The sequence below is a fragment of the Neolamprologus brichardi genome, unplaced genomic scaffold, assembly GCF_056152115.1.
Source record: "Neolamprologus brichardi isolate AB-2024 unplaced genomic scaffold, ASM5615211v1 NODE_ptg000033l+_length_6344489_cov_1, whole genome shotgun sequence".
Classification (NCBI taxonomy): domain Eukaryota; kingdom Metazoa; phylum Chordata; class Actinopteri; order Cichliformes; family Cichlidae; genus Neolamprologus; species Neolamprologus brichardi.
In genome coordinates, this window is record NW_028270137.1 from 1,891,524 (window position 1) to 1,910,107 (window position 18,584).

Genomic DNA, 18,584 nt, shown 5'->3' on the forward strand with positions numbered 1-18,584 from the left:
AACCTCTGGTGAAGAGGATGGCACAACACAGAAGAGCCACCTCGTCAGGTCAGGACTCTGCAGTCTATTCACACCTGCAAGCCAGTGGACACTCTTTCAATGATGAGGATGTAACATCCTGGACAGGGAGGAACGCTGGTTTGAGTCAAGGAGGCCATTTACGTGAAAAGGGAAAGACCATCTCTGAATCGAGGAGGGGGCCTAAGGGTCCATCTGTCACCATCTTACAATGCTGTGATTGCAGCCATTCCCCAACTCTCTGTCAATGGGACTCATGGTTATTGATCAATGTTTATTGATCAATGGTCATGACAATGTGCATATTAAATGTCAAGGAACTGACCTCACAGCCCATTGTTCATTCAACGAGCTGGTTTCAGTCATTGTACAAATGTTCTGTTTATAAGATTAGAAAACTGCAGTATAGCTGCCAGAGTGACCCATCAAATGAACTTGTATAAAGTTCAATTCAATTCAATTCAATTTTATTTATATAGCGCCAAATCACAACAAATGTCGCCTCAAGGCGCTTCATAGATACAGAGAAAGCCCAACAATCATATGACCCCCTATGAGCAGCACTTTGGCGACAGTGGGAAGGAAAAACTCAAATTAACAGGAAGAAACCTCCAGCAGAACCAGGCTCAGGGAGGGGCGGGGCCATCTGCTGTGATTGGTTGGGGTGAGAGAAGGAAGACAGGATAAAAGACATGCTGTGGAAGAGAGACAGAGGTTAATAACAGATATGATTCAATGCACAGAGGTCTGTTAACACATAGTGAGTGAGAAAGGTGACTGGAAAGGAAAAACTCAATGCATCATGGGAATCCCCCATAAAGGGGGAATAAAGGGGAGACAGTTTTCAGCAGTTCATGTCTTATCCAGGTGTTTGTGCGTATGTTTTCAGTTATGTGATGATGATGCCATTCAAGCGTCAGGCCTTGGTGGAATTCTCTGCAGTGGAGAGTGCAGACCGCTGTGTGTCCTGTGGAGCCAAGGAGCCAGTATACATCGCAGGTCTTTGCTTCCATTCCTTTTAAATGCGATACATTATTTATGAAATTGATTGGTAACATGTACTCAAATGTAGCATACTGTTTGTGTTTATATTTTTCATTTTGTCATCAGGTCAACAAGCATACTTTAATTATTCCACATCCAAAAGAATCACCAGGCCTACAAATGCTGACAACCCCAACAGTGGGAACAAAGTCCTCCTGCTGTCCATACAGAACCCACTCTACCCTATAACAACGGTAAACACACATCCAGAGGGACATCTCAGCTTGTTAAGTGCACCTTCTTCTTCGAACAATAACTCATAGTCTTTATGATAAGCTGATGGATGTGGTTTATACCTTGCGTGTTTTTTAATAATTTATAACTCATAACTAAGTCGTACCGTCTGTCTTCTTTAGATGGAGGAGCAATCCGAGCAGAACAAACATCAATTCTTTAGATTTTTGTTTTCATCATCCCTGCAAGTGTGGTGTTACCATCTCCATTTGCATATATTTTTAAAATTTATGTTCAACATATGTCGCCTGTACCTAACTTAACCAAAACGTTACACCAGAATGTGTTTGTGTAATTCCTGCTACATCAGGTGTCTCAGTTATATTTGTCATGATTACCATCGTGATGTGGCTATAAAGAAATATATACGTAAAAAATACAAAAACAAAACCATTACTGCTCCAGTTACATGTCTTCACCTTCATCTCACCATTAGAAACTCATAGATTAACCCTAATGCTGCATTTTGTCTTTGTGTGTGTGTGTGTGTCCAAATTGATGCAGGATGTTCTGTACACTGTGTGTAACCCCATTGGCAGTGTGCTGAGGATCGTCATCTTTAAACGAAATGGAATCCAAGCCATGGTGGAGTATCCTTACTGAGTGCGTGAATTTGTGTGTTCGTAACAGTTTACCACATGTAGCTATCTTCAGTGTTCTCATGGGGGGTGTCCAAATTCATGGGCTGCATTTGTAGGCCGATTACGTCACAGTGACGCGATACAGGCGTATCCTTCGTGGCCCAACCTATCCCAGAATTCAAAGCCCATTTCGGTTTCCAACAATGGCGGCAGCTACTTAGTTTTAATATTACTCTTATTACTGTTTCTGGGTCACAAAACAAACTTTTAAGATATTTTCAGAATGTAGCTGTGTAACCTTCAAATATCTGCTCGGTTTATCAAGACATCACATATTTGTAAAAGCGCTCCGACGTTTTCTGAGACGTCTGTTAGCCACCAGCTCGATAGCTAGCCGGGGGTTCAAGCCTCACTAGAGCCGGCGAGAACAGTGGACTCCCAGCACATCGTTTTCAAAACCCCCGCCGTCTTTCACTACTCGGGTTAAACATGACACATGAGTCACTTAGATAATTTCAAAATGTTATTGTTTGGCTTTTTTCAGTCTTTTATTTGTTCCTGAGTAAATCGGTTTGGCTGAGATTAGAGTTCTAGTTTCACACAGCTGAATAAACGTCAAACGGAAAACGGATTAAACAGAAGTGTGAGATGGTCGAGAGTTTACTCCAGTGTCCTGATATATTTTAGACAGCAAGGAGAAGACGGCCGAGGTCATTAAACGCCACCGAGACAGCGGTGACGCAGATCTGAAGGCTTGACCGTCCAATTTCACAGCTGCTCACTTCCGGCCTACCCGGCCTTCGGAGGACCCGGCGCACCTAGACCGCGAAGGCCGTGTCCTCAGGAGGATGCAGCCTATGAATTTGGACACGGCAATGTTTTTTGTGAAAGCCCTAGGATCCCGCCCAAATTCACATTTAGTGTTTAAACTATAAAAACAGGCATTTCTGACCACATCCAAAATCTGCAGTTTTTCACAATTTGTGAGTTCAAGGGTTGACTGTATCCTTGACACTCATCCAGAGAGATATGTTTTCATACATTATTTGACATGAATCATTTAGTGCTTGTCTTCCATCATCCATCCATCCTTTCTTTTCCACTTTCCCTTATCAGGGTCGGTGGGGGGGCTGGAGCCTATCCCAGCTACCACAGGGCGAGAGGCAGGGTACACCTGCACAGGTCGCCAGTCTGATGCAGGGATCCATTCTTTCTTATCATTCATAACCCTCATGCTTAAGGATCCTAAAACAGAGAGTTTTGGAAACACTCTGAGGGGGGTAGAAGACAAGACTCTTAGACACAACACAGAAACCCATGTTCATATTCTGTTGGTCACTAGATGTAAATTGGATTGTGGGTGGTTCTAAATTGCCCGTACAAGTGTCTGTGACAGACTGGGACCGGTCCAGTTTGTATCCGGCCTTTTGTCCTACAGTAACTGGTCTGATTCTTTTCTACTGTCCTCAAAGAGCTTAATACAGCGTGCCACATTCACAAGCACTTTCTTCTGTGATTTTAAGTGCTCACTAACATTCACACACAGATGGATGCATCAGAGAGCAACTTAGGGTTAGTATCTTGCCTAGACTAGGGTGAACCAGGGATCGAACCACCAACCTTCCAATCAGTAGATGACCTGCTCCACCCCCACCCAAGCTTACAGCACCTGGTATTCCCAGGCAGTCTCCCATCCAAGTACTAACCAGCCCCAACCCTGCTTAGCTTCCCAGATCAGACGAGAGTCCTTGAATATACCACCCCGGATAGGTTTTAGCTTGGATAGGCTGGACCGGTAATCTGGCATACTGGACATTTGACCAGTGGGGTGACACACTTTTGGTCAGATGTGTAAATTGAAGGGATGGTGCACACCGGCCCTACATGCTACAGCAGCCCATTCTTTCATTTCCATTACTGACACTGTGTAACAGTACCTACCTTTGCTGTGCACTCACACAACTTGTTGAACGGAGTGTATTTTGAACAAGGTGGAGCTGAAAAGCCGGAAAAAGAGAAAGAAACAACAAATAAATGCAGCAAAATGTGTCTAATTAACCGGCAGGTTAGCTGTCTGGTCTGCTGCATGGTCAACAGTCAAACCAAACTAGTAACAAGCCCTCACAGTCACAAAAGGCTGCTGTTGCCATGGAGAAGTGCAGGATTAACCACAGTCCCAACAAGAGTGAGGAAGATGCAGAGGAAGGAATAATGTTTCTATGTGTTTCATTGTGATTATTGAATGTAGCTATGCATAAGTATCTGTAAATGTATGTCATTTATATATCTGTGTTTGAACGTCCTCTCCTTAACCAAGCTTCTCCAGATTTGAGTCAGTTCAGTGTGCTCAGAAGGCGAAAGCAGCTCTGAATGGAGCTGACATCTATGCAGGTTGCTGTACACTAAAGATTGAATATGCAAGGGTAAGAGAAACATCAGCAGCATCCACAGTGTTTTTGTGCCATGTAGACAGCACTGATTTACCCTGACTGCAAGGTTTCCTGCGAACGATACTCAGAATGTTAAATCTACTTTCTACCAAAGTTAGTTTTATATGGCAAATAAATCAAGTGTACTGAACCTGTTTATAGTATAACCAGTAACAGATCCTTACTCGTAGGATGGTAGGACACCAGAACTAAATCTCGAATGTTACTCTTAAATTTTAGAATTTAAATGAATAAATTAAATTGGTTAATTTCTTTTTGTGCACTTTGTCATGAAATGACTGTACAGGTACACAAATATGTGACAAACTCATAAACTGTTGATGCACTGCAGTGTTTGGAGTTTTCTCCTTGGTATCACAGATCCATCCAGCTAGATCCTGAATCGTTTTTTTTTTTCATCTTTCTTTTCAACAGCCAACGCGTCTGAATGTTATTAAGAATGACAACGAGAGCTGGGACTACACAAAACCATACCTGGTCAGACGAGGTAGGTCAAAGTCTCCCTTTTAACTTCAGTCGTACAGTCAGACTCAGACAGGTCGACTGTTTGAGCTGCTCCTGTCTTTTTGCAATACTTGAGATGCTGTAATGTTGAAGGTAGGACTGTTTTCAGCATGACTTCTCTGTGGGGACATACTCACCTTCGCTACAGCTCTTTTAGGAAACCTTTTAGTGATTTGTGAATCAAATCTTCAGTTGTTATTTGCCCGTTTCTGACTGTGGATTCAGTGTAGTCCTGAAAATTGTCCCGGAACATAGTTCTCCATCACACCGAGACTCCTACGCCTCCTGCCTCTACATCTCCAATCAAAACACTCTCATATCAGCCAATTTCCGACCTCTGACAATCTTGCACCTCTGCCTACTGTGGGGAAAGAGAGAGAGACACATTGAGGGACAGTGAGAGAGCAGAGAACGTCAGGCTGGCCATGCACAGCAACTTTCTTCCATCTACACCTTTGCAACCCAGCAAAGAGAGAAAGAGAGGGAGAAAAAGAGATGGATCTCACTCCTGCTGACCGCCATGCAGCTGCTGCTTCAACATGCCCAGGAGCCACCTTCCCTGCCACTCGCTGCAGGATAGCACTGCCTCCACCTATCTTACCCTGTGTTCTTAATCTCCTTTTTTGTCTGCAGAAGTAGTCTCACATAGCCCGACACCTGGTCTGCACAACGTCTTTTGTTCTCCAGAGCCTCAACATATTAGATTTAACTTTCAGTGTTGCTTTTTTAAGGCAATCTTGCATATTTTTACCAAACAAGTGAAACCAAATCCTTGTTTCTTCTTCAAATCTGATGAAAACACCTTATTGGGCAATAAGTTGAGTCTCTGGCTATGTGATTCTACATTATGAATATCAAAACTCTGCTCTCTGTTACTTTATTTTGTCTGAATTGGAGCTGTCACAATATCAGATTTTTAATGACACCTTACTGCAAACATGGTATCTAAAAACAATAAACTAAGAACTGTCTTTACAATGTTGCTTATAATTAAGATTAACACTAAATTGAGAATTTCATTGGCTGTTACAGGTGTGAAAAACAGAGAGAAGCAGATACAGTAGCTGTTCAGATGACAGCTAAATATTCTGGTAGTTAGGCATGTAGATAAATAAAGACAGTGGTGCTGTGAGGAGGCGTGTCAGCTTCCTTCACATCTGGGTTCAAGTGTCTAAATTTGCCATTTGGTTAAAAAAGCAGTGTTGGTGTTATTGCAGATCCTCAAATATGAAACGTTAAATAGCGAATCTCAAATGAGGCTAAAAGACTCTAAATCAGTATTAATGTGAACAGTTATGTAACTCGAGAACTACCAAAGGATTTAGGTTAGCTAGCATGAATGTGCTATTACCAAAGAAAGCCAGTTAACTGTTGAAGCCTTTGGATTCTTGGTGGAAAGAATCAAACAGGTGAAAAAGTGCTGACTCGCCGTCAATCACACGGCCTGGTTCTGCTATCAGCCAACCAGCAAAGGTACACGAATCTGCAAACTAAGAAATACTAACTGTGAACGGCAGTATATTGTGACAGCCTTAATCGGGAGCTCTACGTTTAGCCATCTAAACTTCCTTGATTTGTATATTTTGATAGAAAGATTCATTACTATGTATCAGTGACTTGTTTAAAGCCAAAAGTTGTTACGTTGTATTACTGCATGAGTGTGTTGTGTGATCGCAGTCCTGTGTGCTCCATAGCTACGTTATCTGAAGCTGTGTGATGAGACTGATGTTGGAGTCAGTTCATCCTGAATTCACTCAATTCAAAAAAACTGTTGTTTTTTTTCCAGACAGCACTGATTAAAAATTGCCCGACGTCTGAAAGCGGTAAGCTCACAGCCCTGGCTTTGGTCTATGGCAACATTAACAGCTGCTGCCCAGAGTATTAGATTCACCGTGAAATGTTCTTTTGATATCCACAGAGCTTCATTTATTATTTGTTACAGTCTCGGTGAGACTCTGACCTTCCCCGAGGTGCCATTAACGACCATTAAATATTTGAGTTTGCCTAATACAACCTTAAACAGCCTTGTTTTAAAATGATTCATTAAACGATTGTTTTTGTGATGAACTGGTCCCAACTCTGTTTAGTTTTATCTGCTGTGTTATATGATTTCATGGGGGTGCACTGCATTGACACAGACTGGGGCAAGTCACCAGTGATACTTGGGGTGTGTTGGGGTCTCTGGTGGAGTCTGAAAATGTATTTATTTATTTATTTAACCTTTTAGCTTCCACAATAGTGGTTGCTAGTATCTTTACTGCTCAGTTTGCTTTATATTCCCTCCGTACTAGCTGCTCTTGTCTTGTGCTGCTTTAATCATTTCCACCATCCAGCACCTACATGAATGAATTTGTGTTCCTTTGATAGAAGTTATAGTATCTGAATTTCAGGAGTGGGACCACGCCTCCAAACACGCTCCTTCTGGTTCTCATCATGTGTTCCCCCAGTTCTCCAAGCTGTTCGTTCTCGTCTACATGCCCCTCCCTCCCCTTTTCAATTCTTTAACTTCTATTTAGTACACGATGAGCCGCCAGTCTCCTCTGAGGACTTCCCCAAACCACAGCTCAATTCATGGCCAAGCCATTCACCATTATCTACCGAAACGCTGTCAAACCTCAAATGAGGACGTGGGCCCAGCTAGTGAACGTTATTTTTATATATACACTTATGTGTTTGAGGGAGACTGTATTTAAACATGACTGCTACAGTAAACCATCACTGGGAGACTGCTTTGGACCTTCTCTAAATGAGGCACTGTGGGGAAGATTCACATAAATATGAAGTATTATCTATAATACATTTTTAGATGATCAAACAAATCATGTTTTAAAATGTTTTATCTCTTATTTTTATCTTTATAACCTCACAGCTTTTACCAGAATCCAGCCCTGGGCCCAAACATAGATTTGTTTTAGGCACAGGTTATCTGGCTGTAATATATTGTGTCAGCCCAAAACACTGATGCAGTTCTGCACATTACTGGCAGCAGCAGGTGGTGTGAACGGCCTCTAAAACTGAGTAAAGCCACAGAGCCGTTTGGGTCCCACCCACACCACAGAAGAAGACCAGTCACGCTATCACAGTGACTGCATCCCTTTGTTAGTTGTGCTCGTGAGAAAATGCAACAGTGTTTCAAGCTGCAGTGTTCTGAGGAGAACCACCAGCACATTAAGGAACCCAGAACATCAGTTGTCTGAAACTCTGTTCGAGTAAAAGATCCTGTTTGGTTCGAGAAGGAGAGGTGATGTCAGGAAGAGCACCCACTGAAAACTCAACTCAAACATGCAAAGTTGCCTCTGTGGCGTTCTCGTGTGATAAGGGAGCAGCTGGAAGGAGCACAGAGTTCTTTTCCCTGCACTGCTGATAAAATAAACCTGCTCATCAGACACAGGTTTTGTTGCTTCTGACTAACAGAGCCATTCATAGATATGGTCAAACTACCCGTCACCAAACAAGGTCGCCCTGGCTGCATAAGGGCAAGTGGTTGATGTTGTCAAAGGGTTTGTTACCAGAGGAGAGCAAATAGCTATGGGCTCATAGACTGACCTACATATTGCTTGTACCTTTTACTTTAGTAGCTGCGTTTAGCACGAGGTTATTAACCTTATGGAAATGGAAGTGGATACTGATGTGATACTTTTCTACTTTAAATTCAGTTCAATTTCTTTATTGTCCCACGAGGGGAAATTAGTTTAGCAGCAGGATAAAAATAAACAGAACAATGATATAAAATAATAATGACAATAATAGTGAGATGAAATGATCATCACTTTAGACAGCAAGTCACGTTTAACCAAACATCCACACAGTGAGTTCTATCTACCTTTCATCCACAGACAGCTGAGTGCATCTTTGACCTCAGCGTCATTCGTCTCTGACTTCCTCTGCTTCTCTGTGCCGATGTGCATTCCCATCAACCCGTCACACTCTGCTGCTTTCACTCCTCCATGTTCTGCACGTTCATCATTTTGTTCCTGCAGAGTTTTTGGGTGAATAGAAATGTCAGTCCCCGACGTGTTCCTGTGAACGCTTCTGTGGGTTGGGTATTGATAGCTGTTGGAAGGTATTCTACTGTATCAATAGTTTGTCCGTTGTCCCACCTGAGAAGATGCTAGAGCTGCTCTATGCTCTGCACTGGAAGGTCTGACCACAGCGTAGTCCTCTCGTTAAACAACAACCTGTAGCAGCCACAGACAAATGAGGCTACGGACACTTTGCATGTTTGATTTGTGTCTGCAAACTGCACTTAATGAACTGCACACCTAAGCTTAGTGACTGTTGACCACTTGTCCTCACATCCTGTGTAATTAATGCGCTGCAGAGACCATTCTCGGCTCACCTGAGACCACAGGTGAAAACGTCTCTTGACGTTCTTCGTTTTGTATTCAGACCAAATCTGGGAGTGCATGATACAATTATTAACAGCTTCACTCCCATGTAGATGGTATCAGATGCATGTTGAGAATCCCCTTCTGCGGGTTCTGAAGTCCAGTCATCCAATAACTGCTGCTACTATTAATCGATCATAAAGAGGACATGATGTCGAAGGGGTTTGCTTTTGTGAGATCACACGATTGTAAAAATATACTGTCCATGAAAGAAACTGGATCATAGCACAGTGATTAGCATCCAGGGGATCCTCTATCTTGGGAGGAGGTGCAACTCCGTTGGAGAGCTGCAACAGGAAAAGCATCCAGTGGAAAAATCAAAATGTGGCCCCCTTGCTGTGAAGCAGGGAACAACAAAAGCAGCTTTACTCTCTATAAAATAGGCAGTACCATATATTTTTGTTGTCGCTAGCAGCACTTTAAGAAAATTCTTCATTCCGTGTTTAGAACAAAATTCAATCACAGACAGAAATTTGGGTGAATCTTATGTTACGTTTGGGTGATGTGCAAATAATGTAAGCTGAACATTTAACAAAGCAAACGGAGAACAAAAGATCAGCAGGTGAAGGGGTGACGATGTGCGTTTGGGTACAGACATCATAAACATACATAAGCTGCAATCATACAGTCGGATGTTCTGGTTTGTTTTGGCTCGTCAACTACAGATCCTCTCACAACATCTTTGCCTGTTGTCAGACAACCCAAACTCATGCAGTCAGGTCACCGAGCTCATCATTATCATCATAGCAGATACTTTAATACACAAGCAGGCAAAACTAAATGATCTAAATCTGCTAAGCTCAGCAGGGAAAAGCAAAACGAGTATTTTACTGTTAAATTCTTGCCAGAATACAAAAATAGTTCGTGAATTATTTATATGATACATTTAACACCATCTGGGAGCTGAGAAAGGAAAGTTGCAATGAAGCGTGTTGTATGTTGCTTTAATGATCTGATAGGTCACAGTCCTGTGAACGCTTTGATTTCACTGCAGTGCATATTTCTACAGTGTAATGAAAAACTGTTTGTCACCTACTTGACTTCACTGGAACGTTTCAGATTTTAGCCGTTGACAAAAATACAGTCGATATAAAACAATGATTTCATTTATTCATGGAAAGCAAACAAACATACATCTCCAAACCTACCTGGCCTCATGTGGAAAGTAAACGTAAAACTGGTTGTGTCATCCCAGTTTGAGTCACTGAAATGGAGTCCAGTTTGTCTCCACTATCCTGAGTGGGTGTATATTTCAGCCATGTGACACAGGGATTGATACACAGCACTGCACACAGACGTGTTGTGATTAGACGCTATCCCGGCAGTAAGTCTGTGTCATGTCAGTGTGCCTCCAACATGTGTGTAGCATATACAGGATGTAATTCTTCTGTTTTGATAATGGTCATGTTTTTATCATTGTGATGATAATGTAATGCAGGTTGATGTTCTTTTGTGCTGAGGGAGAAAAAAGAGAAAGCTTGATGCCTCACAGGTACTGTCTCTTTCTTATCTCTGTTCACATGTTGTTGTATCGTTTTTCCTGCTTTTCTCTGAATAAAACCACCACAAAACTGTTTTTCTTATTTTTTCACCTCCATTACCACCATAAGTAGTTTTGTTGTTATTTTTTGGGAGCAGCTGGGATTAAATAAATAGAAATAAATGTGCACAAACACACACAAAAAACTACTGTAGAAAATCAGCAGCTGCTCATCACCTCACGTTTCTTCAGGGCAGGCATTTCTGATCTTTTTCATTTGAAATTCTGATCTCTGCATGACAGATGGCATCGTTAAAATCTTCTTTCTCATGAGTTGTCATGTGCAAAGCACGACCGTTTTAATTTGGCCAACTCAACTCAACCGGAAACACAATGAAGGCACATAAAGGACATTAATAACCTTCACATGTAGTCTGCCGCTGAGCATGCTTGTTGTGCTCGTGTTAAAACTGAGAGTTTATCTGATGTATTAAAAACTGTGTTAAGCAGCAGCATTCTTAGTTGTCTGTGTTATTCCCAGTCCAAGAAAATGTCATAATGATATTTATTATAATACTGTAATATAATGTAATATTTGGGAAAGCCAGGGCAATATTTCAGTGACTCTGTGTGTTAGTGTCTCAGATCTCAGCTATTAGCAACATCTGCCGTGGCCGTAGGGCTCTGCAGGACCGTGTGTCGTTCTCTTTCATGGGCACAGTATCAGATAGAAGCTACGCCTCAGTTCCTAATGAATCCCATAATAAACATAGATGGAGGAAACAGATTTCCTCTGTGATGTTTCTGCAGGAATGTGAACACTGATAGAAACAGGAGGCCTTTTTGTCGAACTGTAAAACGTGCATTTCATGAATCCTCCAGATGTGAGTCGTGATTGATCGAACTCAAAATTGCAACATTGCATCGTTTTAAATGTAGCACTGTTAATAACTGGCTCTGATTTTTAAAGATATAGTCAAGAATCCAAAATACCGTCTCCTCCCTGTAGACGCTCCGCGAGGCCTTTGGAGCAGCCGACTTCAGCTGCTGCTTTTTGTTGGTCTCTTTCCTTCAGTAACTGAAAGCACGCTCTGTCGGGTGGAGATCAGGTGACTGACTTGACCACTGAAAGGTTTCCCACGTCTTTGCTTGGAGACACTCTTGGGTTTCTTTGGCAGGATCCATTTGTACTGTGAAGCGCTGTGTCGATTCATTTGACTGAACCTGAGCAGAGACTCTAGCACCATACAATTCAGACTTTTACCAGCAGACACATCATCAATAAACGCCGGTGACCCTGTTCCTCTCGCAGTCATTCACTGCTGCCTTCCACCATGTCTGATAGATGATGTGGTACACTTTCCATTTCTTTTGAATTCTTTACTATTTTCATCATTCTGGTGCATTTATTTGGGTTTCATCTGAAACTCGACTCTTTTAGATGGTTTCTGGTTTCTAATCTGGCCTTCCTGTTCTTGAATTATGGTTCCCACCTTGTTGTTAACCTCCTGTGTTTCCGTCTTTAGGATTAACTTGCTTGTTTGGAGCTGGGAACTGAACTGTCAGCCTTCTGATTAGTGGAGGACACTTTTTCTTGTCTTCTGGTTGTGTTTGTTTACTTTGTGACTGTCTGTCAAACAGTATAATGAAGTCGAGTATTATTTATTTGTCACACATTAAGACTTTAATCATCAAGTTAATCGCTGAGATCTGGGGGCACATAAGCACTGCCAAACATAGACTCAGTCAGACAGTCAGACCCAGCCCATTCAAGCATTGGGTCTTAATGGACCATTTGATTGGTACTAACAGATCTCTAACGAGGCAGTGAATGAATGAAACACTTTCCAAGTGTTCTTTAATGTAATTTAAATCAGTATATGTAAAATCTTCTCGCATTCACATAATTTGTTTGTGTTATCTGTATTTGTTTGTATTTCAGACCGTGGAAAGGGAAGACAGAGACAGGCCATTTTAGGCGAACACCCATCGTCCTACAGTGATAATGGTTATGGTAAGTAAGGATTTCTCACAAGCATGAAGACACAACGCACAGTACAAAGACAGGAATAATCACAATTAAATAGAAAATAAAAACTCATTTGATGGCAAAAAAAGACACTCGGTTAACTCTTTGCCTTCGTTCTCTCGTAGTTGATGTTTTGTCTTTCTGTCATCTGTCAGCTGTCTGACCTGGTTCTGCTGAAGACAGCTTTTTGTGTTTACAATGAGTTCTTCCTTTCGACTGTTGTGAAGTTCTTGGCAAAGCACATGGCAACAGTGACCTGGTTTCTCTCGTTGATGCTTCGAAATCTACCTGTTTTGAACTCCCACTATGTCGATACGTCCACAGGGCTAAAAAAGTTGGAACGCTGAGTAAAATGTAAAAAAAAACAAAAGAAACCCCAGAACGTGATGATTTACAAATCCTGTAAAGCAAAGAAATATCCTGTCTCAGAGTGACGCTGAAAAACTAGTTCATGCATTTATTACTTCCAGGCTGGACGACTGCAATTCATTATTATCAGGAAGTCCTAAAAACTCACTGAAAAGCCTTCAGCTAATCCAAAATGCTGCAGCAAGAGTCCTGACAGGGACTAGAAAGAGAGAGCATATTTCTCCTGTTTTGGCTTCCCTTCATTGGCTTCCTGTTAAATCCAGAATTGAATTCAAAATCCTGCTCCTTACATACAAGGTCTTAAATAATCAGGCCCCATCTTATCTTGATGACCTTGTAGTACCATATCACCCTATTAGAGCACTTCGCTCTCGCTCTGCAGGCCTACTTGTTGTTCTTAAAGTATTTCAAAGCAGTGATGGGAATAACGGTGTTACATGTAACGGCGTTACTTTTTTCAGTAACGAGTAATCTAACTAATTACTATTCCTATCGTTACAATGGCGTTACCATTACTAACAAGAAAATGCGGTGGCGTTACTATTTTTCAACAACAGACGGTTGAAGCTGTGTTCAGTTTACCGCTTCTTATATCAGCTGCAGGAAGCAGCTGTAAGTAATCTGGACGCTACAGCTTTAAGCAGCTGTGCGCGCTCCCGCGGACGGTGATCACTTTCTTGCAGACGATCATTTTTTGGCACAAAACCTGTAGCTCAGGGGGCAAAACGATCGCATGAGTGCTGCTGTTTGACTGAGGAAGAATAAAGTAGTCGTGGTAAGCCAATCACACGACCACTTAAAGACAAAGCAACAAGGTACCAGTTTATAAATTGTGTTGATAGGCCACGTAAAACCAGAGTCATGATAAACAAAATATACGAGTGTTTGTTCCTCAATAGTTTCGTCACGTTTACTGTCTAAGGACAGCGCAGCGAGACCTCTCTGCTTATGAGCAAAAACAACCCCAGAGGGTTAAACTTTTTTTAAAGTAACGCAATAGTTACTTTTCAAGTAATTAATTACTTTTAGAATCTTGTAACTCAGTTTCTAACTCAGTTACTTTTGTGAAGAAGTAACTAGTAACTATAATTAATTACTTTTTCAAGGTAACTTGCCCAACACTGTTTAAAAGTAGGTGGGCCGTTTATATGGATACAGCGTAATAACATGGGAATGGTTGGTGATATTAAAGTCCTGTTTGTGGCACATTAGTATATGTGAGGGGGCAAACTCCTCAAGATGGGTGGTGACCATGGTGGCCATTTAGAAGTCGGCCATCTTGGATACAACTTTTTTCAATAGGAAGAGGGCCATGTGACACATCAAACTTATTGGTAATGTCACAAGAAAAACAATGGTGTGCTCCTGGGTATCTCCTGGGTATCTCCTGGGTCTGGATTTCCACTCCGGGGGTGCTGGTGCCTGGACCCGGGAGTATAGTGTTTGTATGGGGAGTGTGAGCATGTGTACTGCATACAGTTCTGTGTGTCTCTATGTTGGATGAGGGTGGGAATGCATGTTTGTGTCTATATGTCAGGTCGGGTCTTAGACTCCACCTCTCTCAGAACATATTTCCCCTCACCACACTCCCTTTCAGTGGCTGGTGCCCCCACCCGCTGGTGGCTGGTTCTTGGTGTCCAGGGCTGGTTGCTCAGGTGTGTAGTGGCTCACTCCCAGACTCCATGGTCTGTCGGGCCCCGTCTGGGGTGTGGATGGCCTTTGGGTTTCTGGGCCCGAGGCTCGGTGGAGCCTGCAGGCTCGTCGCTACAGCCCTCTGTGGCTTCTGCACAGTGGCTGCTAGGTGACGCCCATCCAGGGCTCTCCTCAGCTCTTTTCTAGGTAGACCTAAGCTAACGGTAGCTAACAATGTTAGCTCGGTGGTGAGTAGCCTTCAGTAATAGTAATAAATCACACAGCAATAGTACATCAAAGATAACTGAATTCCAGATGTTTCTTTAGGTTGGAGTCTTTTGACGCTGAGAGCAGCTTGGTTGCTGGCAAAGAGAGTTTGCACGGTCAGATTTCGCCCTTCATCCCTTTCTTCTTTAAATGTGAAGTGGTGTTGGAATTTCCAAGTTAGAAATGCATTCCTGCCTGTGCACAGCTGGCACGTTGCGCTGGCTCTGGGTCCATTGTGTAACTGACGCCACCAACATTAACAGGACGCTTACATTAGAGACTCTTATTTCGTGTTTTGTTTGGGTTTCCGGCAATGCGTGGAATTACCAAAAATAGAAAGGGGATATTGAGGGGATAGCCTAGCATATGAAACAGGAAAAGACTGCTGTGTAATTTATTTCAGCAAAGTAACTGTATTCTAATTATCACCTTTTTAAACGATAACTGTAACGGAATACAGTTACTCATATTTTGTATTTTAAATACGTAACGCCAGTACATGTATTCTACATGATTAAACTTACTTGTCTTTATCCTGTCTTCCTTCTCTCACCCCAACCGGTCGCAGCAGATGGCCGCCCCTCCCTGAGCCTGGTTATGCCGGAGGTTTCTTCCTGTTAAAAGGGAGTTTTTCCTTCCCATTGTCCCCAAAGTGCTTGCTCATAGGGGGTCATATGATTGCTGGGCTTTTCTCTGTATCTATTATTGTGGGGTCTACTGTACAATATAAAGCGCCTTGAGGTGACTGTTGTTGTGATTTGGCGCTATATAAATAAATTTGAATGGAAATGAATTGAATTATTATCTCTACTCCTTGTATCTTCACAGTTACACATAAAAAGCATATCTAATGTTTAAAATGAGAAAATTTACCATTTTAAGAGAAATATTTCCGCATTTGAAATTTCATAGTAGCATCATATGAAAAAAAATTGGGATGGAGCAATAAAATGCTAAAAGGAAACAGCTGGAGGAATATTTTGCAACCAATTAGGTTTGCTTATAACAGGTCAGTAACATGACTGGGTTTGGGTTAGGACCCTTGTCCGTCTTTACTTCTCAGAAGTAAAGATCAACAAAATCAACAAATTTAAAAAAAAACTCTGTAGAGCACACAGACAAAAATTAATTTCAAATCAAGCTGAGATGTTTTCAGTTCAGTTTCTTCTCTGTGTTTTTATTCTTTGCTGCAATTTAACAATAAATAGACTCAAATTACCTGGAGAAATATTTCGAGAAAGATTAAATATGTCTAACTTTATAACTTTTTTTGTCATTGGAATGATATACTCAGTTGCCAGTCAGTGGTTTCATCTACAGGTGGACAGGTGGACGAAATGCGCCTAGCTAATTCAGATACTTTCAAGGACAAAGAACATAGCTGGCCACTGACCACTTACTAGTGTGTTGCAAGTTGAGGTTGCATCGATTCCCAGATGCAGTAGTAGTAGATGAATTTGCCAAGATCCCCCCAAAATTACAAAAGCTCTGTCTGTAGCCCAACAGCACAACTCAGAAAACAGAATAGCCTTTGCTACCTTTGGGAGGAAGACCTCTAAGAACAGTGATTGGTTTGAAGCCAGGTCCAGCACAATTACTCTTGTTTTCTAAGTAAACTGAGCTCCTCTAGCTAAATACGAGCGCTCTCCAAACAAGAAGTCCCTCCAAGCACTTAGTGCTGCCAGAACTACAGTAGAGCAGTTAGTAGGAAAATGTCCAAGTAAACATCTTGATGCATGCTCAGTCATCCAGGTAAGGAAATCCCCAAAAGTCTATTCTCTTCATCTCTATGTAGCGTTTTCAGTGGGAGAAAGTTCAAGGGACTTCTTCAGTCTCAGCTGACTGCAGGTTTCCCCAACGGTACATTTGCATAATGACAGACACTAGCACCACCGACTAACAATAGGCCGTAAGGTCAGTTTCATGGTTATTATTTTGTAAATTGTCATTGGCAAAATGGGCAACTGATCAATGGCCATGAGTACCATTCACAGAGAGTTAGGGAATGGCTGCAATCACAGCATTGTAAGATGGTGACAGATGTATCCTTTGAAAGCCACAGAGATGCAGTGTTTAGAGAACATGCGCCTCAGCTGTTCCGATACTTCTGACAAACAAGAGATTACTAAAGATTTTTGCTTAGGCAGCGGTTGTCCTTCTCTCCTGGATCGGCTGGAGCTTTCTTTAGGAGTTATCCCCGCTTTGACAAAAGTCCAGCTGGGATAACCACATTCTCTGGGCCTTCCTGATGTGATGTTCTTCTGCTTCCCTGGCCGCTGTGTCAGTGGGGATGGTGTTCGCTTGTCCTGATGACACCCAGTTTGTGCTCCAGTGGATGATGAGAGTCAAACCTTAGATACTGATCCGTATGCGTAGGTTTCCGGTACACGGCAGTTTTTAGATGTCCCCCATTACTGATGGAAATCTCACAGTCTAAGAAGGCTCGCCTGCCACTTTTCATATCCTCCCTGGTGAAGTTGATTTGTTGGTCCACAGAGTTAATGTGATCCGTTAAATGTCCTGAGATTTGATTTTCACCCTGGTGTCATCCACATAGCTGAAAATCAGTGACTTTGTGGTGTTCCAGGGTAGGATACAAAGGCTTCTTTTGGACTTATTCCATGTATAAGTTGGCCACGATTGGTGAAACTTGGGAACCCATGGCACACCCATGTTTCTGGATGTAGTACTTACAGTAGTTGGTGCTGAAAGTGATCCTCTTGCTGAGGTCAGGGTCATCTTGTAATCTCTTACGAACTACCTCCAACGGAGGACAGAGTTGATCATACAGACAATTGGTCTTAAAGGTGCACCCTGTTTATGTCTTCAGTAAACCATACAGCCTTGGTGTAGCTTCCCCTGGATAAAGCATTTGGTATGAGGTCCAGTCAATAGCATCGCCCTGTTCTTCTGGTTTCAGACAATCAATCACCCCCTTCTGAGACCACTACCTGGGCTCATAAGTATTTTTGTCACTGAGCAGTGACAAAATCTTCTCATGATAGTCTTTCTGGTTTAGCAAAACCTTGCACCTACACATGTCTGTCTGAAGGGTGACAATGTTGTTGTCATTACTAAGCAATGAGAGTGGCTTCCTCTTCTTTATGCTGATGTTGGAAGCTGGAGGCTCTGCATTGCTGAGACAGGCCGAAACTATCATCTGCAGATGTTGGATCTTGTTATACATTCACTGCTTTTATAACAAGATCCAGGCTACAGCTAAGGAAAAGGCAGCCAAACAGAGGGTGTGCACTTGTAGAGGCATACCTTCAATCAGCCATACCTGTATCTGATGGAGCAGACTGACATTCCCACATCACCATCACTAAGCCAACACTGATCCAGAGATGATGACACATCTCAAAACTACGGCACATCAAGTCATAACAGGGCATCAATCCTTTTCTCATTTTCAGTTGTCTCCCTATGTTGCTGCTTGGTTGGGGGTGATTTAAGTGTCTGATTAGTTTTGTTGATACATTTGTCGTTGTGGTGGTCACCCCACAGTTTACTTTGGCGTACTTTGATTCATCGCTCACAGTAAAGAGCTTCCATGCCAATGACATGTTGGCTGTGAGTGTGCGCTCA

General features: G+C 42.2%; 1 protein-coding gene across 1 annotated transcript in view; it reads left to right on the top strand.

Annotated features, from left to right (window-relative positions):
- Positions 1-18,584, top strand: part of hnrnpll (heterogeneous nuclear ribonucleoprotein L like) — a 44,434-nt gene that overhangs the window by 16,318 nt on the left and 9,532 nt on the right. Inside the window, exons 3-8 of the mRNA XM_087837444.1 lie at positions 908-1,017; positions 1,129-1,256; positions 1,801-1,886; positions 4,204-4,300; positions 4,742-4,814; positions 12,642-12,713. Of these exons, the coding sequence (XP_087693570.1) occupies positions 908-1,017; positions 1,129-1,256; positions 1,801-1,886; positions 4,204-4,300; positions 4,742-4,814; positions 12,642-12,713 (566 nt within the window). The remainder of the gene's footprint in view (positions 1-907; positions 1,018-1,128; positions 1,257-1,800; positions 1,887-4,203; positions 4,301-4,741; positions 4,815-12,641; positions 12,714-18,584) is intronic.